Here is a 26156-nt window from a genome sequence, read left to right on the forward strand (position 1 = left end):
CAAAATCAAGTAATAATGGTCTGCTGCCTTAAAATGGTGGTTGAAAAAGTCCTTCTTATTCATATTAGTTGGTTTAGGTTCTTTTCTTTAGAAACCTATATATGTAAATAGCAGTATATAAAACACACTATAACAAACATGGTGGATTGTTGTTTTCTGACATTTGTGAAAATATTATTCAGAGGGCATAAAAAATGAACAAATTACATTTCAGTCACGGTGGCCAAGATCAAGGGCCCCATTGCAAAATCTATCTTAGACTAAGGGGATCACAACTCACATACTTTCATGTAGGCTTATCACACATGTTGTGATAAGATTGCTTTGTACAGCGGGACTTGACCAATTATTTAAACATGGACAAGGTGAGCTCAACATATTGTCTAGAGACATGCATGAAAACAATTTGTGATATACATTATTGCTAAATGGGATTTTCAGATATTTTGTCTCTGCTTTCTTGATTTTAATTAATGGTCAGCAGATCTGTAAACAATTGAATAAAAATAAAAATGTCATTGGTAAACCAAAAGTGACAAGCTGCAGTTGACCATGTTGATCCAGTTTTAAAGCACGGATATATTGCTGACAATGAGGTTCACAAAGTGGGTTTGTGTGGTATTTACACGTGGGACCAAACATATGGTATTGCGGAAAGGATGCATAGAAAAACGGCTGAACGAATGAGTGAATGACAAGGTAAATGTGAAACAGATTAAACATCACTCTCAACAGTAATTTGTTTATTATGTTTATACAGCAGAAACATCATGACATCAGCGAGGACAGACAGTGTCAATGTCAACTCATTTACAGTACAAGTAAGGTATTTTATATAGCAACCTTTTATTTGGAAAATTATCTAATTATTAACCACAAACTAAACCATATGTTCAGATTTTAAGCTACAAAATGATTTCCAAGATATTTTTATGGATTAAACTTCTTTGTAATTTCTCTCACGACGTTTCGAGACCATTCCAGGTTCCATTTTTATGGATTAAACTTCTTTGTAATTTCTCTGACGACGTTTCGAGACCATTCCAGGTCCCTTCATCAGGTGAAACTCAATGGAATGGTCTCGAAACGTCGTCAGAGAAATTACAAAGAAGTTTAATCCATAAAAATATCTTGGACATCAATGTACAACTTCTAAATGCCACTGAAAGACATCATACAAAATGATTGTTCATTCTAAAACTGAAATAATAAGTCATCATTTCTTGTTAATGTATTTTTGTGGTTTTCATTCTGTTCTGAATGTGAAATTACCCACAATATTAACGTTTGTCTCACTTTGTAGTTTGAGGAAGGCATATTATGCTGACATAGCTTAAGTCTATAGTCTTTAACACTTACCCAAACCTTATTATATATCATAACCCCTGAACAACAGGATGACAGAAAGGTTAACAATAATTCCCGAGAACAAATGATACATGATTGATTAATGATTCAAGAATATATGTGATAAATTTCACATAAACTATAGACATAATTTTCATTAGACATCGTGCACGAGTGAAAACAGAACGTATCAGTACAAATATTTGTTTAAAAAATCTTCTGGAACGTACCTTGTATAGATCATGTAGGACTGTTCTGACAGATCAGCATACATACAATGCCCTTTGATTGCACAGAAATCTATATGTTTCATAAATACTAGTATGATAATATATATCATATGGTAAATGCCCAGTTTGATTTTTCATAATCAACTACATCATTATATAACACACATCATATTATCATTATGTAACATGTTTAACATATGGTATAATCCCTGACAGTCCATGACCTGGTCTGTGAAATGACTGGTAATTCTGACTGTTCCTGGTCTGAGTAGACACCATATCTCTGATCTTTTCTGCACTTCATTTGGCTCCTATATTCTGATTCTGATTCTGTCAATAACCAGCTGGTAATTATTGAGTGAGTGAATATGATCGTATGCTGCTTTTAGCAATACTACCGCAATATCATGGCAGTTGACAACAGAAACGGGCTTCACACATTGTACCCATGTGGGGAATCGAAACCATGTCTTCAATGTGACGAGCGAACACTTTAACCACTAGGCTACCCCGGCGCCCAAGATCACATGACAATGAGTTCAGAAGTAGCGATATCGCTTTAGTATGATTAGGATATCCTTTCTCACGTGATCACCCAACAGAGCAGAAAGCGCAGTGTTACACAAAACAACTCTCGACTACGGACAGGAGGTACAGTATAGCAGTTTGACTGCAGATAAATGCATTGAATACAGATTTGCTTAAGTAAGTCATTCATAAGCAGCAAGCACCTGCCAGTAAAAGGAGCAGTAATACTATTCTCAGAAAGTAAACAATATACATAATCATCATAATACACAAAAGAACAGAAACAAAAAATATATATCTTTTCAAGATATAATGAAATTCATCACATACAGCAACAGAAACTACATTGCACAATATATGTAAGTAGTCTACATGCTTAAATACTCTCAGACTGTTTTAGGATAACAAATGATTATGCAGTTAATTCTAAGGACTATGTCACAAACGTTTTTAAACTCTTAAACATGGTTATCCAAACAGTTTCTGCTTGCAGACATTCAAGTAAGAAAATCATTGCAAAAGGTATGTCTGGTCATAATGCCATAAAATAAACAACCTTGGCATATTCAGAAGTGTGGTTCGACCTCGTAGTCCTTAGCTGGCATTGTTTTCACTGACTGACAAACATAACCCATGTCTGATCAGGGGGTTCCATTGTCCACTGCCTTCCTTGACGAGGTGCAACACTCCATGAATACATTCCCAAACAGACCCACAAAGTATAGCACCATTAACTGTACACACACTTTACCCTTGTGTGCACCTTGAGCATGCACTAGTTGCGTGGATATGTGTGCTATATAAATATCCCATAATAATAATAATCCTTAGATGCTTGATTGGCATTTTAAAAGATGATATTTGATGAACATAGAGATTTTTTCTGGGTTACATCTTCTTTTTATTCTCGAGTACAACGTTTCAGGGCTTGTTCTGGCCCAATCATCAGGTCTAATAATAATCCTTGTTGGTGTCAAAAATATAAATCTCCCACACAAACAAAATAACTACAATAGAATTTTCTCTATCAATCATATATGTCACTGTACACAGAAAGGCAATATAAAGTCTTATATCTAAACTGTTTTATGATTTTACTGGCTGAGTCATTATTGACTATGTTTGTACATAAATATATATATATATCACCTAACACTGGCTTCCACAAGATATACTTCATTGGTGAGATCAAGTAATCTCCCCTTGGAGACATCTCTACCATGGAACTGAGACATCAGTTCCCATGGTATTATAATCAAATGACCAGACTTTTCTCGCTCATTGAAGCTGGTTACATGTGCTTCTCACGATTTAAGATACTGCTTACTACTGTTAGCAAAATAGGGACTTAGGAAGAAATGGTTTTACGCCGCTTTTAGCAATATTCCAGAATATCATGGCGGGGGACACCAGAAATGGGCTTCACATATTGTACCCCTGTGGGGAATTAAACCTGGTCTTCGGCGTGACGAGCCAACGCTTTAACCACTAGGCTACCCCACCGGCCCCCTTGCTGACGACCTGCACCTTGATGTAAGTTGTGGCACATCTCTTGATAGCTGATTCAGACAAGTCACCTTTAACGACAGGGTATGAAACTCCCAAAAATTTCAGCCAGACCACAGGGCTGGATAGATGTAAAACTTGCCAGCCCTGACCAAAACTTACCTGCCCACAAAATATTTACATGTCTACAAATTAACCCAACCGGGCAGGTGAATTTGAGAATCTGGCAGTCCGTGTTGAAAATAACCTGTCCCAGGCGGTCGGGTAGGCAGGTATTTCGAAAGCTGTTACTGATGTATATCAATCAAAAAGATACTCCATTTGTCCCCATTTACATCATCAGGACCAAGACCCACACTGAACTCCATTAGATGGAGCCCCTTTAAGAATACTGACCTTCAGTGCCAATGAATTAGAGCTAAGGAACTGTTTCATGAATCTAATTTAGCCACCCCAGTAATTCCCATATTTCAGCTTTGACTTACGGTGGTCCTATCACTAGAATCACTAGAATGTGGCCATGAACAGTTTCCGTTTAAATCGTAAATGGCATCAAGTGTAGAAATGATGGAATGCAAGGAGCACGTCATCATGGCTGCTCTCAAGCTGGGGATGTTGCTGTCTGGTCTTTTTCTGTGCCAGCATCTGAACGTGATAATCCACACTTTCATGAATCGTCTTCAAGAAAACACCATCCGCTCTCATGACTTCTCGTCTGAACTGTTGACACTGCCCACAACGTTCTTTCTCAAGGGGACACTTTGCATTCAATGCTTTCACAATGCTAAAAGTAAAGAAGCTATGTTCATAGTCATGGAAAGACTTCTCGTCACTTGTGGATGACGACCACTGGTACGTACAGGTGTCTCCTCCTTTGGATCCTGAGTCCTCCTGTATTTCAGTCCAGATTCCACAATTTGGGGACATATATTTCCGGTTCAGTGTCATCTTTTGCGCAGCTACCTATTGACAATGAGAAATCCTCTTCATCAACCTCAACAGTCAAGTCTGCTCCTGCGCTGTAGCAACAATCCAGAATGATCACAATCTTCTCCACGTCCAAATTGTTGAGCTGTTGTTTCAATCTCTTTGGTGTGATTGAGTCATTATTTTTCCCCAATTTTAGCGACTTCTTGTCATTGTGCCCAGAGTAGAAGAAACAGAAGAAAGATGGACCCTTCTTCTGTTGGATCTTTCTTTGCAGATCAGAAAAGGCGTTAATCACTCTTTCGTACATGGTTCTTTCTGTACCAGGGGTTACTACTTGGATGTTCTCGTTCCTGCGGACAAAACAATACAGTTGATACATCATATACTAGTAGATACAGGAATGTTTCATTTCTTACAGTGCACTTTTGGAGTGTACTGGCAGGCCCAATTGTTAAACTGTTGAAGATCCACATTAGAATTGGTCTTCAGCAACCCATGCTTGTCGTAAGATGTCACTCATGAGCTCCAGTGGTCCGATTTGCCGACTTGGTTGACATACGTCAATTGGGAGATCAATGCTCATGATCACTGGATTCTCTGGTCCAGGGCCCCGTTCCTCAAAGCGATCGTAGGGCTAAGATGATCGTAACTCCCAAACTTTAACATAGACTTACGACAGTCGTAGTGCTACGATCGCTTTCAGGAACGGGGCCCTGACTGACACACCATCAACAAAGTCACCAGTCACGGTCCATTGAGAATCCTTATATGACCAGTGTAGGTTGCTAGGGACCAATTCTAACCAGAATTCCCCCTGGTATGTAGCATTATTTTGATATTCTGAGAATCTTGCCAATTAAAATTGAGAATCACTGATCACTGCCTTGAATAGGTCATCAGTATATGTAACAAGTATGTTGACAAATACCGGCACTAGATAGTGTAACAACAGGATTTAATAGCATAATTCAATATGGATTGGTTGATACTATTTCCGCAGACTGATCCCGACGAGAAGTTGAATGAAGGTTGGTTCAGCTTATGTGAGTTTGAGTGAATGAGTGAGTTTAGTTTTACACCTCACTCAGCAATATTCCAGCTATATGGGGCAGTCTGTAAATAATCGAGACAAGACAATCCAGTAATCAACAGCATGAGCATAGATCTACGTAACTGGAATACAATGACATGACTCAACCAAAGCAGTGAGCCTGACCACCCGATCCCGTTAGTCGCCTCTTACGACAGGTATGGGTTACTGAAGATCAATTCTAACCCGGATCTTCATGGGTACCTTGGCTTATGTACGGAACATGCCATTTTGATGCAGATTTTAAGGGTCAAGTTAAGACCTCGGCTTATCTACGGTCATATATGGTATTCAAAATACATGAGTGAGTGAGTGAGTGAGTTTGGTTTTACGCCGCTTTTAGCAATATTCCAGCATTATCACGGCGGGGGACACCAGAAATGGGCTTCACACGATGTACCCATGTTGGGATTCGAACCCGGGTCTTCGGCGTGACGAGCCAACGCTTTAACCACTAGGCTACCCCACTTCCCCTCAAAATACATGAAACACCTGTCAAATGTTGTAGGAAACATGAACACTTTAAAAGTAAACTTCCAAACTCATCACTGGCTGTTATTTCCTAGGTTACTGCACAACAGTAATAAACAAAAGGTAAGGCCCTAAATTTCTTCTTAATTTGGTTTATAAATTGTTTGCCTTACCAAACTTACCGATAAGCACTGCTACTAATTATAAAAACAGTTTGATCATGACAAGATAACAGAAGATAACTGTCTGCTTTTTTGTTAGGATGCATATTTTAATATGTATTGTTCACAATTTGAAACAACGACGATAAAATCTTGAGAGTCTTCCATTCACCTCATGTTAAAAAGCAGAGAGCAGTATGTATGTTTATTATTAGGGGTGACAATTGAGGGGGAAATAACTACTGCGATGGCGATAGTCTATTGCAACATACTATTGCGACCAACTATTGCAATACTATTGCAGTAGTCTTGTTCTCCTTGAATTGTCTCTTTTGAAGTCATTTCCCAAATGACAGTATAGTTTATATGAAGTAGTTCAAGCTCTTTTGATAACTGACAATAAACATGAAACCCAGATCAAGTTTGTGTAAGACTGACTGACTGAGTTTTCAAAACGGAAACTGATGAACTCGTGTCCCGGATGGAGACTGATGCAAGCATGTCGCTGTTCCTCACCAATCACAGTGTCTATATTCCACATCTGATATGGACCATGAGTAGACATCACCCACACAGGTGAGAGAGGCTTAAAGCTACTCTCTCTCTTATCACGCACCCAGTGAGAACTGAACAGTGCCCAATGTGTTCCTGCATTGTTCATGGTCTTGTACACCACATTCTTCACCTTTGTACTGACAATGTGGTAAGCGCAAGACGAGAAACCATGTGGCTGGATATTCTAGACATATTCGGTGTAAACACATATGTTCTGTTAGACAATATAGAACAGAGAACGCTGACCGAAGTGCTGCTCGGACGTCACACGTATGACATTGACACCATACAACTGCTGCTACTGGTTGGACAGTTTGCATCTGGGATCGACTGGTCCAGTTTCACTTTCTAAAGACTAATATATATATCATAACATTTCAACACTTGTGGCTAACAACTTAAGCTTTTAATATTCAATTAATCTTGTATCTCCAAATCTGGAGGAATTAAATAAACCTACCTACCTACCTACCTACCTAGCTCTATTTATTATTATTATTGATTTTCTAATTAGTTTCTCATTTGAGGGGTTTTATCAGCTGATCTCATAAACCAACTAAAGATATATTTGAGTAACCATGGCTACCTACGACTCACCTGACTCCGATGATGTCATCACACTGTAATGCCCTTTTCATGTATTCAACATCCTTAACAAACATCTTGGCTACTTTTGAATTCTTGTCATGTCCAGCCACCAGTATGGCATATGTGTTTTCATGACCTGAAAAACATGTTTTCTAACATGAGTAGACTTAAAAATATATAGACATAACACTTCAACGAAAAAGAGTTAAAAATTTCTCTTTAATATTATATAAACGAAGGGAATATATGGGAATAGCTGATCCACTGTTCAAATTGCAGTTAATTAACTAAATCTGTGCTTTTGCCAAAATATTTTGGATGCCCTAACTAGATATGGTAGTCAAGGGCTACGGAGCCATTACAAGCAAATATTGTCCACTGCTGTTCACATAACTTCACATTTATAGCAATAATTAATTAGCTTTTAACTTTTCATCCATACATCATCGGCATCTTATCTTCCCAAACTTCATAAACATGAATGAAATAGCCGTAGTGACAGTGTTCCCCTCTACCTGTACTTTATGAAATATTTTTGTGTGTTTGTTATTTTTAACGCCAAACTCAGCAATATTCCAGCTATATGTTGGCAGTCTGTCAATATTCGAGTCAGGACCAGACAATCCAGTGATCAACATCATGAGCATCAATTTATGTAATTGGGATACCATGATGTGTCAACCAAGCCAGCGAGCCTGACCAATCCAATCTGGTAGATGCCACTTACAACAAGCATGCATTGCTGAAGACCAATTAAAACTCAGATCTTCACAGGTTTTATAAATATAACATGTACATAGTCCTATCATATTTTTTTGAGAATAACATTTGTTAAAGTTGTAAGAATTAAAATAAACAAATGAACAGTGTGTTTGATATAGTTGTGTCATATAAAAAATCTCCCTCCTGACATACAAACAGATTTAATGATATTTATTTAGCATGTTAAATATGGCCTTGGGGTCATTGAACTGTAGTTATTCCATGAATCTGCAACTGTCCCTACCTATTGGTGAGAAACACAGGCCATGCCGGGGACAGCGTAGCCGGTCACGTCGTCCAATCTTCAGACACTGGATACAAAACACTGCACAATGATCTCCACATGTGTCAGAGATGGGCTTCAGCTTTGCTACAAAGAAGAAAACCAAATGTTATAACAGTACAGTGAAAACATAACCACATTTCTACATGAGGACAACATCACCCTTTAGTCACAGGTCAGTATAAACAAATAGGACAACCTTGGATGTCATAAAAATAGCTTCTTTTATTCTAGAAGCTGGGAAGTACAATATACACAACCTTTATGGGTAACAACTTCTTTATTTCGTCAGTGCAACGTTTCGATACAGATTCTTGTATGGTTATCATGCCTACTTGACAATAGTACAAGAATCTGTAACGAAACATCATACTCACAAAAAATAGAAGTTGCTATCCATAAAGTTTGTCTATATACAAAAAATAGCTACCTGTTTGAATCAGCTGAGGATGTTAAAGTTTGGTTCAAGAATCATAGTTACCTGCTGGAGAATTCTTGCACTGGTGACAACCTGTAAGCAGATGTTTCAGAGAAAGATTGAATGACAAAGTGGCACACCATTGTAAAAAATGTGGTGATCTGTTACATGTGAAAATTGACACCATTGTAAAAAATGTGGTGATTTGTTATATCTGAAAATTGACACCATTGTAAAAAATGTGGTGATCTGTTATATCTGAAAATTGACACCATTGTAAAAAATGTGGTGATCTGTTATATGTGAAAATTTACACCATTGTAAAAAATGTGGTGATCTGTTATGTGTGAAAATTGACACCATTGTAAAAATGTGGTGATCTGTTATATGTGAAAATTGACACCATTGTAAAAAATGTGGTGATCTGTTATATGTGAAAATTGACACCATTGTAAAAAATGTGGTGATCTGTTATATGTGAAAATTGACACCATTGTAAAAAATGTGGTGATCTGTTATATGTGAAAATTGACACCATTGTAAAAAATGTGGTGATCTGTTATATCTGAAAATTGACACCATTGTAAAAAATGTGGTGATCTGTTATATCTGAAAATTGACATGATGGATGTATAAAGTATTGAGTTACAGCCAGGGTTTCACTGAACACAAAATACTGAACTAGTTTGGCAAGAGTGAAACCTGACTCTTACAGTCAACAAACTCATTTGCCTCACAAGATTCCAATCATCAGTCAATTAATTTCTAACAATACCATGGGCTAAGAAGGTTTATCACGTGCTTAGTACATACTCGCACAACTAACAAATCTTCTGACTACTTTTCCATTACAGAATTTGTGTGCACTTAGAACATAATTTCACACATCCTCTTAACATCCATTAAGAGGAGCAGACTAGGGGAGATAATCAACACACATGTAACCAAGATACCACTAATCAGACTATTCACCTGCAAGACTGGTTTTATGTATATCTTTGTTCTTCTTCTCCTTGACTCTTACGTATTCTTCTTTACACTTGGTGCTGGTGTCAGCTGAGTCGACACACAGCCAGAACTTGCTGAGCAACTGTGTGTAGCCTGTGACGGTCTGGATGTAAGAAATGACGTACATGCTCACTCGCGTTGACATGCCTGGGTCTCCTTGAAGGTCCTCTGAGCATAGGATTAAAAGTAAATGTTAGCACCCTAAACTTGTACAAACCTGTAGAGGTTACTGATTCTTTGAAGAAAGTCCTCCTTGGGGTACATATAAGCATTAAAATGTCCATTTTAAAACCCAGGACAGTTGTAACTATATTTTTTAATAAATTATTTACAAAACTATAAACATGTTTTTGTGTTGTGAGACCATCCCTACAGGGCCCCTCAGGCCCCCTACAGCCAACAGCCAAGAGCAGGTAACTCTAACCGTCTACCTCGCACCGCACTTTTCATGCTGAACGATCAGACAGAATGAGGGAAGGCTGGTGGCCGTACCCCAAGGAGGATTTTCTTCAAAGAATCAGTAACCTCTACAGGTTTGTACAATTCTTTTTCAGAAGAAGTCCTCCTTGGGGTACATATAAGCATAAGACAGACTCCCAAAGATATTTGAATCGGGAGTGGCATTCTGTCTGACATAACAATCCGTTGGAAGTAACATTCTACAACCGAGCGGAGATAGAAAATTACACTTACCTAGTCACCTGACCGCCGATGTCAATCAAGGCGGGGGGCATGGCTAGGGCCAGGACCCGGAATGTCTTAGCCTATATCTGACTGGCTAACAGTGTCATGGCACTTAAATAACCCCACCCCAACCCAAGGTTTGGAGGAGTATACTATGGGGACTCACCGAAACAACCCACTACCAGTAACACCCAGCCAGCAAAGTGTGGTGAAGTGGAAAGTACATGTAAAGTACAAGACACCGAAATACCAAAGTAGAGCCGGAATAAGAACCATCACCAAATACTGCCACCGATAAAAGGAGAATGATAAAAACCCGACACCAGGTAAAATACAGAGGATGTAGTCTCGAAAGCTCACTCAGCCAGAGAGGTACTACTCTGTCCACTGTTGAGAACTGTCTGGCCAAACTGAGCACACTCACGTGAGTGTCTGTCCAGCTGATAATGATGGATGAACATATCGGTCGGCTCCAAATAGCTGCTGAGCAGATCTCCTCAATGGGCAGAGCAGCAGCGTATGCCTTGGAGGTGGCAACTGCTCTAACCGAATGAGCTTTTAACCCCTCTGGGGGAGCTAAGCCTTTGTGTATGTATCCCATACATATAACAGAAACAAGCCATCTCGATATGGTTTGTTTGTTAGCCGGATGACCAGCCTTGCCGTCGCCATAGCAGCAAAAACAGCTGTTTATCCTTACGGATAGATGCTGTACGCCTTATATATGCCTTAAGCGTCTTACGAACATCTAGGACGTGAGCACACAGACTAGAGTTTCCCGACGATAGGGGGTGTGTAAAAGCAGGTAGATCGATAGGCGCCATTATATGAAAGGAGCTAGCGATCTTAGGGGGGGTAAGAATCTGGTAAGTGAATGCTAACCCGATCTTTGTGATAAATGGTAAGCTCTGGATCTGATGACATTGCGTGAATGTCACCAACCCGTCTACCAGATGTCATCGCCACAAGGAAGGCTGCTTCCCAGCTTAACAGCTGGAGGGATAGAGCCGACAGATCGTAAAAGAGAGAACCGGACATCCAATCTAAACTGAGGGATAAGTCACATGGGGGACTAGTACGCAGGACGGCCGGACGGATTCTGTTCACGCCTGCTAAGAAACACTACACCAGAGGGTGTTGCCCTAGGAGAGCCCAGTGTGTGGTAAGCAGATATTGCCATGTAGTAGCCTCAGATAGTAGACACCGCTAAACCAGCCTCTAACTGAGACTGTAAAAACTCCAGTACTTCCACTAAAGTCGAAGAAAAGGGATCAAGAATCCCTGTTTCCACACCAGCGCGCATAACAGGCCCATCTATCCTCGTATTGAACGTTTGTCGGATCCCTCTCGCGAAGCCAGAATTGTGTCAGCAACTGGTGCAGGAATTCCGCTCGCGTGGAGGTGACTCCAGACAAAGACCATGCCAGCCACTGAATCCTGGGATTCGGTCGTGGCGCGCTGTTCTGTACAGGATAGTACAGGAGGCTGAACTAGCAACCTGAGTATTACCAGAAACCAGCGTTGGTTGGGCGATAGCCCACGGATTCGGAATCTGAGACCAAAACACCGGCGTCTAGTTTGTCACCCCAGAGGCAAACATATCCACCTGGAACGACCCAAACAACTGGGAGATAATCCCAAATATCTCCCGGTCAGGCCACCACTCATGAGGGGCTAGTATACGTCGTGAGAGCGCGTCTGCACGGAAGTTGTCTAGCCCCGGGAGATAAACAGGCATAACCCGTATGTCGAACTGATAGCACCAGAGTAGGAACTGCCACGCCTGCTGAAGGAGTGACGGAGACACCGTACCGCCCTGCTTCAGGATGTAGGACAAGACCGTCTGGTTGTCCATTTCTAGTCGAACCACTCGGCTCTGAACCTGCTCCAAGAAGCGTTCAAATACCAACCAGACTGCTCTCAGTTCTAGCACATTGATGTGCAGGGTCACCTCGTTCTCGGACCAAAGGCCGGAAGCGGTGAGGTCTCCCAGAACCAACCCCCCAACCTCCGCCATATTGCCTGCCACACGGTAGGAAGTGGGTGACCGTACGGCAAAGTGACAACAATTTATGAATGAAAAAAATCAAGCTATAAATTCCATCTAGCGCCTGTGCGTAGAAAAAGTAACCATACAAGCGCCTGTGCGTAGAAAAAGTAACCATACATACAGTAGCTGATTCTGTGTCACTCATCTCAAAGGTAGAAGATAAAAAACTTGCAATGAACACCCACATGCGTCTTCCTAATAGAATGACAGCATGAAAAGTGAGGTGCAAGGTAGATGGCTAGAGTTGCCTGCTCTTGGCTGTAGGGGGCCCTGTGGGGCCCTGTAGGGGTGATCTCACAACACAGATATCTTTGGGAGTCTGTCTTATGCTTATATGTACCCCAAGGAGGACTTCTTCCGAAAAAGAATCGCGTACAAATCTGTAGAGGTTACTGATTCTTTGAAGAAAATCCACCTTGGGGTACGGCCACCAGCCTCCCCTCATTCTGTCTGATCGTTCAGCATGAAAAGTGAGGTGGGAGGTAGATGGTTAGAGTTACCTGTTCTTGGCTGTAGGGGTGGTCTCACAACACAAAAACGTGTTTTTTGTTTTGTAAATATTTTATTAATAAATATAGTTACAACAGTCGTGGGTTTTAAAATGGACATTTTAATGCTTATATGTACCCCAAGGAGGACTTCCTCTGAAAGAGAATGCATCACATAGATGCTATTTATATTTCAAGCAGACAAAAGTTTCTCTGTTTTGAGAGTAATGAAATCATGCTGAGATATATAATATTTAAATCATTAAAATCTAACTGTTGTAATGAAAATGTGAGTGAGTTGTGCTTAAACAATGTCTGAATGGTATTCCTGGTACAGAGCACAAGAGATGCAGCTCTGCGAATAGATTGTGGCCTAAACTGACATGATTGGGACAGCTAGCTATAGTCTCTGAAATGAACATATCTTACAGAAAAAAGCAGTTTTTAAATTGACTGACTGACTGACTGAGTATGGTTTTACGCCGCTTTAAGCAATCTTCCAGCAATATCACAGCGGGGGACACCAGAAATGGGCTTCACACATTGTACCAATGTGGGGATTCGAACCTGGGCCTTCGGCGTGACGAGCGAACGCTTAATTTTTAAATTGAAATACAATACAATAAAAAGGAGCCAGCGACTTTCTTCATTTTCTGAACTATGGTAATCAAGACTTGCCCCACATTCTAGACTTGCCCCACATTTTAGACTTGCCCCACATTCTAGACTTGCCCCACATTTTAGACTTGCCCCACATTCTAGACTTGCCCCACATTTTAGACTTGCCCCACATTCTAGACTTGCACGGGCTCCAATGGGTATGTTTGTTTCAGGGTCTGTATGACAGACTACCTGGGACCCTGTCCCCCCAGAGAAACATAAGCTGCACTGGCACTAACAACTATTAACTGGTTAAGAAAATTAGATGACAAAATCTGAAATGTTTAGTCAAAATCAGACAGACATTCAGAATTCACAGTCAACTAATATGGACATGACCATGAGTGGTTTCATAAAAAGTTGAAATTCCTTTTCAGGAAACTGAGTCATTAAAGTGAGAGATAGATGAAACAAGGCTACACACCAAAATACGCTACTGGAAACAGTGCGACAATCTTTTGTCTGCACTTCTTCCGGGCTTCCGCTTCTCCACACTTGACACACCTGAGCAGGGCGTTGGCTACCTGGACATCCACAGCGTGGTCATACTTACAGTGAAACACACTACCAGCCTTTGACAGCCCTCCACTTGTCTCAAACACCTTGTTGTGGGACAGAGATGTTTCTGTAAACCAATCAAAACATTTAGTAGATGCATGATATTCATATTGTCCATTTCCATGTAAAACTGACTCTTAATAACTAATGACAGAACTGTGTTTGTTTGCTGTTGAACACCACACTCAGCAATATTCCAGCTGTACGATGGCGGTCTGTAAATAATTAGGTCTGCATTTTAAACTTATCCCATGGTTGGATGGTGGGTTGCAGATTACATTTTCTGTAGGAAGATGACAACTGTGAGATGATAAATTCACATGGAGATTGGCCTAGACTTCTTATCCTCTGAGGGGCGGTGGGGTAGCCTAGTGGTTAAAGCGTTGGCTCGACACGCCGAAGACCCGGGTTCGAATCCCCACATGGGTACAATGTGTAAAGCCCATTTCTGGTGTCCCCCGCCGTGATGTTGCTGGAATATTGCTAAAAGCGGCGTAAAACCAAACTCAGTCAGTCAGTCTTATCCTCTGAACGTTGGCTGTACGCTCACTGTTGATGGTTTGCTTCATAAAATCCCTTTAGCACAAACTGCCAGGGAGTGGGTAGGTCTGAAGTCTGAGATATCTTGAGAGAGAGGTTGATCTTGTGCACGATGGAAGAATTAAAAGGATTAACGTTTACTCTTCGACCACAGCCCTGACACTCATTGATTGAGAAGAGCTAAGAGATGTGTTGGAATGAACAGAGTGAAACAAATTCTGTCAGTGTAGGCGTCACTGATTCTGTGGATACTTCCAAAGGACAGAAGAGCTGACGGAGGTATGAATGGGACGGAGTGTCCAGAAAATCATGAGCGTTTGTATGACAGGCGATTTTAAAGTACAGTCACCTCTCTAAGTAGATTGTTCAGGCTTTTTGCATGAAGAAGGCCCAAAATCATTAGATTTCGAATCCCTGTTCTTAATTCTGAGTGAGCCTGTTTTCCTGTATACTGCGAACTGGTGGTTGTCCACAGTTTGATACACAGAACACCTGGCTCCAATAACATGCACAACAATCATTGGATGAAGCACAAGGATCAACACGACTTGTTACATGTCCACACTCCAGTGCAACAAGTGAGTGAGTGAGTGAGTGAGTGAGTGAGTGAGTGAGTGAGTGAGTGAGTGAGTGAGTGAGTGAGTGAGTGAGTGAGTGAGTGAGTGAGTGAGTGAGTGAGTGAGTGAGTGAGTGAGTGAGTGAGTGAGTGAGTGAGTGAGTGAGCAAGCGTATATGTTTTTATGCCACTTTTAGCAATATTCCAGCAATATCATGGCGGGGACACCAGAAATGGGCTTCACACATTGTACCCATGTGGGGATTCGAACCCGGTGTAGCAGGCCATTTCTTCCCCGGTCTAAACTTTCTCCAGGGAGAATCTGGCCTAGGCCAAACTTTCCCCGAGGAAGATTAAGCCTAGGGGGGGAAAGTTTGTCCTAGGCCAAAGTTTCCTCAGGGAAAGTTTGGCCTGTTACACCGGGTTTTCAGCATGACAAGCGAACGCTTTAACCACTAGGCTACCCCACCACCCCAAGTAAGGGAATGACTACAGATGGTGGTCACATGATCAACCAGGGACAGATCATTTCAGGTTGTTCCCACTGGACTGTCAATAGTAGAAGAGAAAGCGCATAACATGAGATAGGATAAGTTTAAAAATTACTCACTTCTTATGACAAGCATGTGTTGCTGAAAACCAAGTATACTTGGAGCTTGACAAGGGAAGACAATAGTGTGTTGTTTAAACATAATAAGTTGTGGTTAATAGTACTTACTAAAAACTTCTCGGGTCTGAGTAACTTCTCCAATCTTATCCAGCAATGGATGGTTTCCTGAAATAGACTTGATGAATTACTCTATATGAAGAATGAGTGAATGATTCTGCTCTAATGACACTTTGATACCTGGTTACACATTGTAACAATTTTCATTACACCCAGAGAGTGGTGGCAGGGATGTGTTCGGAGCGGCTGAAGGGGATGCATCATAAAATGGTCATTACTATAGTCTGTTTGCAGTGAAAACATACCGATGAATGTCACTTTAAACCAAAAAGTGAAGCAAATAAAGTGAAATGAAGATTGCAAATCCTCATGATTTTACCTTGCCAATTGAACATTTAAATCTCAGAATTTTATTCGACTTAGGATTAAAGTTTTTTAACGAACGATCATAGTTTAACATGGCTATTATTGGTTTGTATTACAAGGGGGTATGCACATCAAATGAAACACCGAAAACGACAAGGGTTGTTATAAGTTAACGCTCTTCACCTAACGCACATGCATTAGTTTCACTGTTCCAACTATTGCGCTTACCCCTTTGTAATGCAAACCAGTAATAGCGATTTGAATCTATGATCCTTTGTTAAACAACTTTTATCCTAATTTGAATAAAATTTTGAGATTTAAATGTTCAATTGGCAAGGTAAAATAATGAGGATTCGCAATCTTAATTTCACTTTATTTGATTTACTTTTTTGTTTAAAGTGAAATTCATCGGTACGTTTTCACTGCAAACAAACTATAGCCTAAGCAAGTGATTGACGTTATTCATGTGTTTGGTGAATGAACTACTTCATATTTGTCTTCATACATTTACATAAGTAATGATTTAGTGACTGTAGTTTTACTGTTGGGAGATATTGCTGCTTACAAAACGATGACCAAATTTACATTAATTCAAGGTCGGTTCTCTAAATAGTGCTATATGCAAAAATAACAACCTGGCTTCCCTTTGCCACTTCTTGAAAAAAATATATATTTGTCTTTGAAATATGTTTTTCTCACCTGTCTCAATATTGCGTTTATTCCACAGACAGACGATATAATCACATGGGATGCTACACAGGTCAGTCTGCATCAAGCACAAAGGTTTCAAAGATATCATCTTCTTTTCAGGTAACCGACCATCAACTTGTTCACCTGAATAATGATACGTAGTTGCTCATTTCAAGTAATGTCTACCCTTTTGGGTGGTAGAACCTGCCAAAAACATGCAACTATCGTGGTTATAGTAACAGTACCATAAATGCTGAGAATGACAATATCGCGTTTTAACCTGACTTGGAACAGAACATCCTTCTTGACCTCTGACTCATCATGGTCTAACATGGAACAGAACATCTTTCTTGACCTCTGACTCATCATGGTCTAACATGGAACAGAACAATCTTTGTGACGTCCATCTGATAATGGTCTAACATGGAACAGGACAACCTTCTTGGCCTCTGACTCATCATGGTCTAACATGGAACAGAACAATCTTTGTGACGTCCATCTGATAATGGTCTAACATGGAACAGGACAACCTTCTTGACCTCTGACTCAATATGGTCTAACATTGAACAGGACAACCTTCTTGACCTCTGACTGATAATGGTCTAACATGGAACAGAACAACCTTCTTGACCTCTGACTCATCATGGTCTAACATGGAACAGGACAACCTTCTTGACCTCTGACTCAACATGGTCTAACATGGAACAGAACAATCTTCTTGACCTCTGACTCAACATGGTCTAATATGGAACAGAACAACCTTCTTGACCTCTGACTCAACAAGGTCTAACATGGAACAGAACAACCTTCTTGACCTCTGACTCAACATGGTCTAACATGGAACAGGACAACCTTCTTGACCTCTGACTGATAATGGTCTAACATGGAACAGAACAACCTTCTTGACCTCTGACTCAACATGGTCTAATATGGACAGAACAACCTTCTTGACCTCTGACTCAACATGGTCTAACATGGAACAGGACAACCTTCTTGACCTCTGACTGAACATGGTCTAACATGGAACAGGACAACCTTCTTGACCTCTGACTGATAATGGTCTAACATGGAACAGGACAACCTTCTTGACCTCTGACTGATAATGGTCTAACATGGAACAGAACAATCTTCAACATCTGTCTGAACATGGAACAGGACAACCTTCTTGACCTCTGACTTATCATGGTCTAACATGGAACAGAACACTCTTTGTGACGTCCATCTGATAATGGTCTAACATGGAACAGGACAACCTTCTTGACCTCTGACTCAATATGGTCTAACATTGAACAGGACAACCTTCTTGACCTCTGACTGATAATGGTCTAACATGGAACAGGACAACCTTCTTGACCTCTGACTCATCATGGTCTAACATGGAACAGAACAACCTTCTTGACCTCTGACTCAACATGGTCTAACATGGAACAGGACAACCTTCTTGACCTCTGACTGATAATGGTCTAACATGGAACAGGACAACCTTCTTGACCTCTGACTCAACATGGTCTAACATGGAACAGGACAACCTTCTTGACCTCTGACTTATCATGGTCTAACATGGAACAGAACACTCTTTGTGACGTCCATCTGATAATGGTCTAACATGGAACAGGACAACCTTCTTGGCCTCTGACTCATCATGGTCTAACATGGAACAGAACAATCTTTGTGACGTCCATCTGATAATGGTCTAACATGGAACAGGACAACCTTCTTGACCTCTGACTCAACATGGTCTAACATGGAACAGGACAACCTTCTTGACCTCTGACTCAACATGGTCTAACATGGAACAGGACAACCTTCTTGACCTCTGACTTATCATGGTCTAACATGGAACAGAACAACCTTCTTGACCTCTATCTGATAATGGTCTAACATGGAACAGGACAACCTTCTTGACCTCTGACTCAACATGGTCTAACATGGAACAGGACAACCTTCTTGACCTCTGACTTATCATGGTCTAACATGGAACAGAACAATCTTTGTGACGTCCATCTGATAATGGTCTAACATGGAACAGGACAACCTTCTTGACCTCAGACTCAACATGGTCTAACATGGAACAGAACAATCTTCTTGACCTCTGACTGATAATGGTCTAACATGGAACAGGACAACCTTCTTGACCTCTGACTGATAATGGTCTTACATGGAACAGGACAACCTTCTTGACCTCTGACTTATCATGGTCTAACATGGAACAGAACAATCTTTGTGACGTCCATCTGATAATGGTCTAACATGGAACAGGACAATCTTCTTGACCTCTGACTCAACATGGTCTAACATGGAACAGAACACTCTTCTTGACCTCTGACTGATCATCGTCTAATATGGAACAGAAGAAATTTCTTGACCTCTGACTCAACATGGTTTAATATGGAACAGAAGAAATTTCTTGACCTCTGACTCAACATGGTCTAACATGGAACAGAACAATCTTCGTGATGCTCCACTGATAATAGTCAAACGTGGAATGGAACAATCTTCTTGACCTCTGACTCAACATGTTCGAACATGGAGCAAAACATCCTTCTTGACCTCTGTCTTATAATGGTCTGACATGGAACAGATCAACATCCTTAACCTCTGACTTATCATGGTCTAACATGGAACAGAAGAGCCTTTTTGACATCTTACTTATCACCATATATAAGCACAATATAAACATGGGTTCAACATCCAACTGAAACACTTTGAAAACTCACAAAAGATGTTTTTAATATTTGGACACAATCTGCCACAAAAATCAAATGACACATAGCCTCTATTTATCAATACCCTGGCCATTTCTAAGTGACTGGTGTGATAACTACTGAAGACATACATACCTTGTTGTGCTGCATGATTTGAAAGAGGTACTCTCCCTGTACCCATACCTTCCCTTGAGTTGGCTCCAGGAGGTACTGATTCTGGGTCCTTGTCATCTGCATCTTCTGCCCCTGCACTTGGCCTGGCTTTACTTCCTTGACCTTGCTCTCCGCAACCTTGACAAAGAGGGTAAGTCAAACCCGACACAGGCTCCTCACACCCAGGCGACTCACATACACCTGGTAGGGAGGACAATGAAGGATTACTTGCAAATCGAACGTCATTGTGGTAATATGGCTCAAAGTGCTGTATCATACTCGGTGGCTGAAGTTTCAAATCTTCGTAACAACTCATGCAGTAGGGCTCGCATTGAGCCACACATTTCCGACCACACTTCCTCTGGCATTCCCGCTCAATCAAAGTAAACCCTGATGGCGAGCTGTAAGATCTTTTGATATTTAGTGTTGGTCTGTTTTTTTCAGGTCCTTCTCCAAACAATTCATCTGAGGTGACAGGTATGTAGATGTCTGGTATCGTACGAGTGTTCAAGCGGTTAGGTTCTGATGCTCCTGGATGTGCAGTGCTAGTATGGCCTCCAGGTCTGGGTTCCACTCCCTGAACCTGACTTTTGTTGGCGGTGGAATTACTGAATGCACCAGAGTTGCTGTTGTTGTTGTTGCTTCCATTATCAAGCAGATTCTGCCGAGCAGAGTACCCAGGAGGCCCACTGGCATTACGTGTTCTCTCCTTCCCACCTGCTTTTCTGAAACAACTGCTGCACAGGTAATTTCTTTCTGGCGTTCCAAAGAACCCACAGCCATGAGTTCTGCATTGGCTTAAAGAATCATTTCCAGTAGTTTGATGTTTTTCAGCCTCCATCGTTACTGTATTCAGATACTCTTTGAAACAACTGCTGCACTGTCCATTCTGTTCTGCAAGGCCAAAAAAATTACAGTTGGGTGTGGAACATTTAAATTCACCCTTTTTAGCATGTTCAGCCAAGGAAGATGAAGAAGGTGACTTCTTAATGACTGTCTTATCCATGATCTGACCAGCACTGTAACATTTTCTGCAAAACCCATGCAACTTCTGATACCCAAACTCCTTGCAACCAGTTACATGACACTCCAGGAAACCACTCGCCTGCCCTTCACTATCAACCTGTCCCAAGTAGCACTGAAGACAAAGTCCATTGGCACTGGTACCTGAATTGCCACAGCCAGAAGTAAGACACTTTCTCCACACAGGGTCCAAATACTGAGGTTCTACACTTGGTCTGGTAGAGCTCCATCCTTGGGGTGTTCCACTTGCCTCATCTTCCAAACCTGGGTCCTTGGAATGTCTTTGACTTTGAAAAGTTCCAGTAAGATGCCCTTCACATTCTGATTGATGTGCATCTTTTTCACGTTTTTCTAGACAGTCTTTACAGAAAAAGTCATTTTTAGCAAGGCTGACATTATCACAATGAAGCGTCTTGCATCTGTGTGGATGAGTGTTGTAACATTCATTGCATAATTTTCCTTTCTCAATGCTCCCAAAGTTGGGACAATTTTCTATCAAGCACTTGAAAGGGGCAACAGGGTCTACAAGGTTTCTGGGAGCCTCAATTTGAATGATCGGATTATCCTGAGCATGCTGGCACATCTGACATCTGCCGTGATATGCTGGAATACCAATACCAACACACTCGGAGTTGATGCATTCTGGGTTGTTCTCCATTTGTCACCTAGACAATTGTGATACCTCGCCTCGCCATCTGGAACATAACCAAACTTCCTTTCAGATTGACTTGATTTTTTATGCTGCAGATAGCAATGTTCTAGCTAGATCATGGTGACAAATAATCCATAGATACGTATTCCATCATTACTTGTCAAGGTTATCATGTAGGAAACCAGTGTGACCACCATGTGACCACCATGTGACATTTGACATAATAAAGGTTAAACAAGAAGACAGATTTTAACTTGATATATTTTCAGTGTGACATTTCAGAACAGATCCCTTGCCTGATAAACTTACAACTAGCATCTTTACTGAAGAAGTTGAAATCTATGTGTCAATTCTGTATACTGCTTCTAAATGCCACTCAAAGATGTTGAGTGAGCCGGGTAGAATGCTGATTTGAACGATATTGCAGTTACTGTAATCGTATATATTTTCACGGGGTGCAATTTTCGCAGAAAGTTCACAAAAGACCTTTTAGCACAGCTGTTTTTTCGCGCATTTCAAACACCTGAGTGATGGTATCCATCACAAAGTTTTCACAACCAATAGACATGCAATGATCAAAGCTTGCCGCCATAATTGAATCATGTTTACTAAAACAATCAGAGAGAGAGGTGGGATTATACTTGTGTCAACATGACAACACCTGTCCCATATGCGAGATTAACTGACAACAACTTAAGGAAGAGTGTATACTAGGACTTACGATAATTAAACGTAAAAAATCATAAAGTAGTGTTTGTTGTTTATGAACACGTGTTGTTCACATGGTCAAATTGATGATTGGCTGCATTAAACAAATTGCATGTTGTTCATACTTGAGTATTTGTCATGACTTGACCATGAATATTTCGCTTGGTATGATAATTGACGCACAATCTTTTTGCGCAAAAAGAGAGAAAATTAATCCCACGCGAAAATAACTATGATTACAGTAAATCATGGAATGTCAGCTTTGTGCGGCAAAAAAGCCTGAAGAGAATCATATCACAGACTTCTACCACTTTGGTGAAACCCACGAGCACGAGTATGGAGCTAACAAACCAAGAAACATGAACAGGGTGAACCAGGATTCGAACCTCAATCATCAGTTTCTGGCCTGGTCCAAAGGAGAGAACTCTTAGATGACTGGGCAACTCAGATACTGAATAATTATGAAATATAAAAGTAAATATATCATATGCACTTACACATGTCCCAAGTCTACTAGTTCATTGTAATCCAGATACATCAGTTTCACTTGAAGCTATCCTACTGAAACCATTCTAATATCAGTTCAAGCACAAGTCATGTTCGCTTGGTGTGGAGCCTTGTGTTAACTGTGTAACTCAATCTAAAGTTTGATATGGTGTTATTACAGGTCTTTAGACATATTTTGATTGATATCTAAACATTGCAACATGGTTGCAGTGTTATCAGCATCCAGGCATGCAGCTTCAGATATTGTGCCAAGGGGCGTATCAGCACATTTCATAGTGTCGACCTCCCCACGATCAAAGGTGACTGCATGTACAGATATTGTGCCAAGGGGCATGTCTGCACATTTATAGGGAAATGATCAAACATGACTTGTGGATATATTGTTATTGATATCTCTGGATCAGGCAGTCTGTGAACCAGTCATTCAGTTTGTGTATACATTGTTGAACATGTAGGTCAGCCATCAGCTGATACTTTTGAAATTGGATAAGTTTGGAAACTTGTGAAAACAGTCAACGGGCAAGTTCACATGGAAATACACCTTTCACTTTTTCAACATATAAATTATTTATCTTGTAGTTTCAAAGCCAAAACAGCACAGATATCACAAGTCACTAAATTATTTTTTGCAATATATTGTCATTTTGCACATTTGCTGTGAGTTCTATCTCATTAATATACACACCAGGGTTTTGTCCCTCACAACATGACATCACTGTTGCCAATTGATAATGAAAGACAAAGAGAAGTTTCTGCCATATGTGCAAGTCGCTTACCACTAGTGATGTCACATGTACGTCACAATTGTTATACATATTTGTTTCTCTCTTGAGGTGAGGATACTGAGGGAAAATACACACGATAAACTTCCCTGTATTCATCTTTTGCAATTCCAACACACTTTTTCAAGTGATTAATTTCAGTATCCATATCTTGGGCCTTGGAAATAGATAGGAGACCAGAATACATCAATTGGCAACAATCATAAGTCATAATCTATGGGGAATAATTCTAGTCTGTTCAGTTCAGAAATCAAAGGGCCCATGAAAGGATAACATTTCAAAGTTTGTACTGAGAATTCTAGTTTCAATGTCCAAAAAGTATAAGCGTATATTTTCAAACATTGATATTTTCTCATTTCAACATTCTGTATTATTTGACATGAGGGGCTGTTCATAATTTAAAGCTGGGGGTGATGATGATTTTTATGGAGAAGCATGGACAATGTGAATGATCTCCCCTACAATTTATGTACAAAGTAAGTGACACCCCGCACACCACCCTCTAGCCATACATTATGAACGGCCTAAGATAAAATACAAAAATTCCAGTACTTAAGAAATAATCAAGTCAGCCAAGTGATCAAAAACAGGACCGACATTATTACCCTGTCACTCAATGACACGATGTTCAATACCATATTTCAAGTGATACCGAAAGTCAATTGGCCCGATAATATACACCATACAACCCAAATACCTTTTAATTAAAACTTTCTTATGAGTTGAGGGTTTGCGTCGTAGTTTTAGAGGAACAGCAAACTGCAAACTTCTTGCGCAGTTTTGCCTTTCCGGGAATACGTCAAAGGGAAGGCACTTTTGCAAAATATTATGCATACCACTATAAATAATTCGTCTGTGAAGAAAGTCTGTAATACAAGTAAATGAAGACAAAGCATAATAGAGTTTCTCAAATTAAGCCCTAATATACAGGCATCTATCGCTTGCAAAGTGAGTAAAATATGCTGGAAACAGAAGGTCTTCTACAAATCTCAAAGTCATTCTTTTCGTTGACCTACATATTTAACTCCCTTTGATAGGGAGGTAATAATTGATCAACCATCTTTGACTTTGTTTTACTGAAGTATGTAAGAAGTAAAAAGAACTCGTCTCACATATAATCATGATATTAATTTGTATGAATAAGTCGAATTGTTGCTGTTATCAGAATGCTTGTGAACACTCTTTACGTCTGTTTACACGTACACTCAATACGTGCTCCCTCGATTCGACACTTCCCGTTCGATCGAACAAAATAAGCTACCGGATAAAACGGCTCCTATCTAAAACGAGCCATAATTTGTTTACATAAAACAGCCCGGGCAAAAAAAGATCAAGAATTCTCTCAACTTCAGTCTCATATAAAAACATTATAGATTATTTCCAAATATCTCATGTATGGTTCAAAACATTTTAGAAATATTATGAACAAATGAATTTGTACATTGTATGCCTGTTCGCCAACTTATTTGACGTCCATTGATGTTCAGGGCCTCCTTTCACGAAGCACTAAGGTGATCGTAAGTCACTAAGGTAACCTTAGTGCACTGTTAAAGAATGGGGGAGTTAAGGTTAACCTTAGTAAAGGTTACTTCGTGAAAGGAGCCCCTGGACAGCACTCCAGTTGGTATATTCCCTGAGTGACCACCGTCCTCTTACATAATAGGGGAATACAGTGGTCAGTCAGGGACAAATGCATAGGGGTAATTAAGAGTGGTGGTCACTCAGGGACAAAGTTAGATGAGCAATTAAGTTACTCTACCAAAACAAGGCTGTTGTTGTGTTGATTTAAGTAACTACTGTGGCATAAATCGAGCACCTGTGTCATGTTGATTTGTCTGAACTGAATACACAGATTAATTGTTTGATAACGGTGTTAGCGTCTTTACCGAAACGTCGCGTCTATTGCCATAAAGTGGTTATCTATCCAAATAAACTGTTCCTCTTTATCAAATCAGCTTCTAAATGCCTCTGAAAGAAGAAATAGATTAATTAGTTCAAAGATTAGATGATTACATGCAACGTAAAACACAACTTTGCAGATTCTGATACCTTTCGGTATGGACTTACCGAAACAAAGCGTCAAAAATGCAAATTCAACTTATAAAGTTGAAAAATAACGCGATGAAAAAAAACGCGCGAAATCGGAGTTCAAACGTTTCACTAATTTTCCCCAGACTTTTCTGGGGAATACGGGTTTCAACAGCTGGGCTGCGCTCATAGCACGTGCGCAGTGCAATAGGTTCGCGCAACTTGGAAGCGGGCTGTCTGGTGAATACTCGGTGAAGGCTTTGGTGTGAGCTATTTTCATAATGTTTTGTTGATATCTCACAGGCGCGAGCTTTTTATATGTTATGACAGTAAATAAACTGTTTATATAATTACATTTGTCTATTTCACCACACGTTCTTCTTACCGAGTCACTTTCTCAGTTCGATACTTAAAAGTAATGTCATTATTTAGCGTTGACACAATTTCTAACTGTGATATAGA

General features: G+C 40.3%; 1 protein-coding gene and 1 long non-coding RNA gene across 2 annotated transcripts; one reads left to right on the forward strand and one right to left on the reverse strand.

The window, feature by feature from the left end:
* Positions 1-3014: 3014 nt before the first annotated feature.
* Positions 3015-24680, reverse strand: LOC124282613. Its single transcript, XM_046718638.1, has 10 exons — positions 24364-24680; positions 19977-21712; positions 17146-17280; positions 16132-16188; positions 14184-14384; positions 9842-10045; positions 8933-8962; positions 8413-8538; positions 7416-7542; positions 3015-4891 (listed from the first exon to the last, which is right to left on the reverse strand). The coding sequence occupies exons 2-10, from the start codon at positions 21673-21675 to the stop codon at positions 4510-4512; spliced, it is 2961 nt and encodes a 986-aa protein (XP_046574594.1). The 5' UTR covers positions 21676-21712; positions 24364-24680; the 3' UTR covers positions 3015-4509.
* On the forward strand, positions 6552-22008 carry LOC124282614. Its single transcript, XR_006900203.1, has 3 exons — positions 6552-6637; positions 12683-12687; positions 21999-22008. It is a non-coding gene; the product is annotated as an uncharacterized LOC124282614 (long non-coding RNA).
* Positions 24681-26156: the final 1476 nt, after the last annotated feature.

The sequence above is a fragment of the Haliotis rubra genome, unplaced genomic scaffold (assembly GCF_003918875.1).
Source record: "Haliotis rubra isolate DU_JTF1 unplaced genomic scaffold, ASM391887v1 Scf30, whole genome shotgun sequence".
In the NCBI taxonomy this organism is placed as follows: Eukaryota; Metazoa; Mollusca; class Gastropoda; order Lepetellida; family Haliotidae; genus Haliotis; species Haliotis rubra.

What these genes read in the sequence shown, in the direction of transcription:
- LOC124282613 (XM_046718638.1), bottom strand. Translation starts at nt 21,675, where the DNA reads ATGGAGAACAACCCAGAATGCATCAACTCCGAGTGTGTTGGTATTGGT. An exon ending in TCAGACCCGAGAAGTTTTTA is followed by an intron (nt 14,385 to 16,131) that starts GTAAGTACTATT and finishes ATTGGTTTACAG; the next exon opens with AAACATCTCTGTCCCACAAC. An exon ending in ACATAAAACCAGTCTTGCAG is followed by an intron (nt 8,963 to 9,841) that starts GTGAATAGTCTG and finishes ATCTGCTTACAG; the next exon opens with GTTGTCACCAGTGCAAGAAT.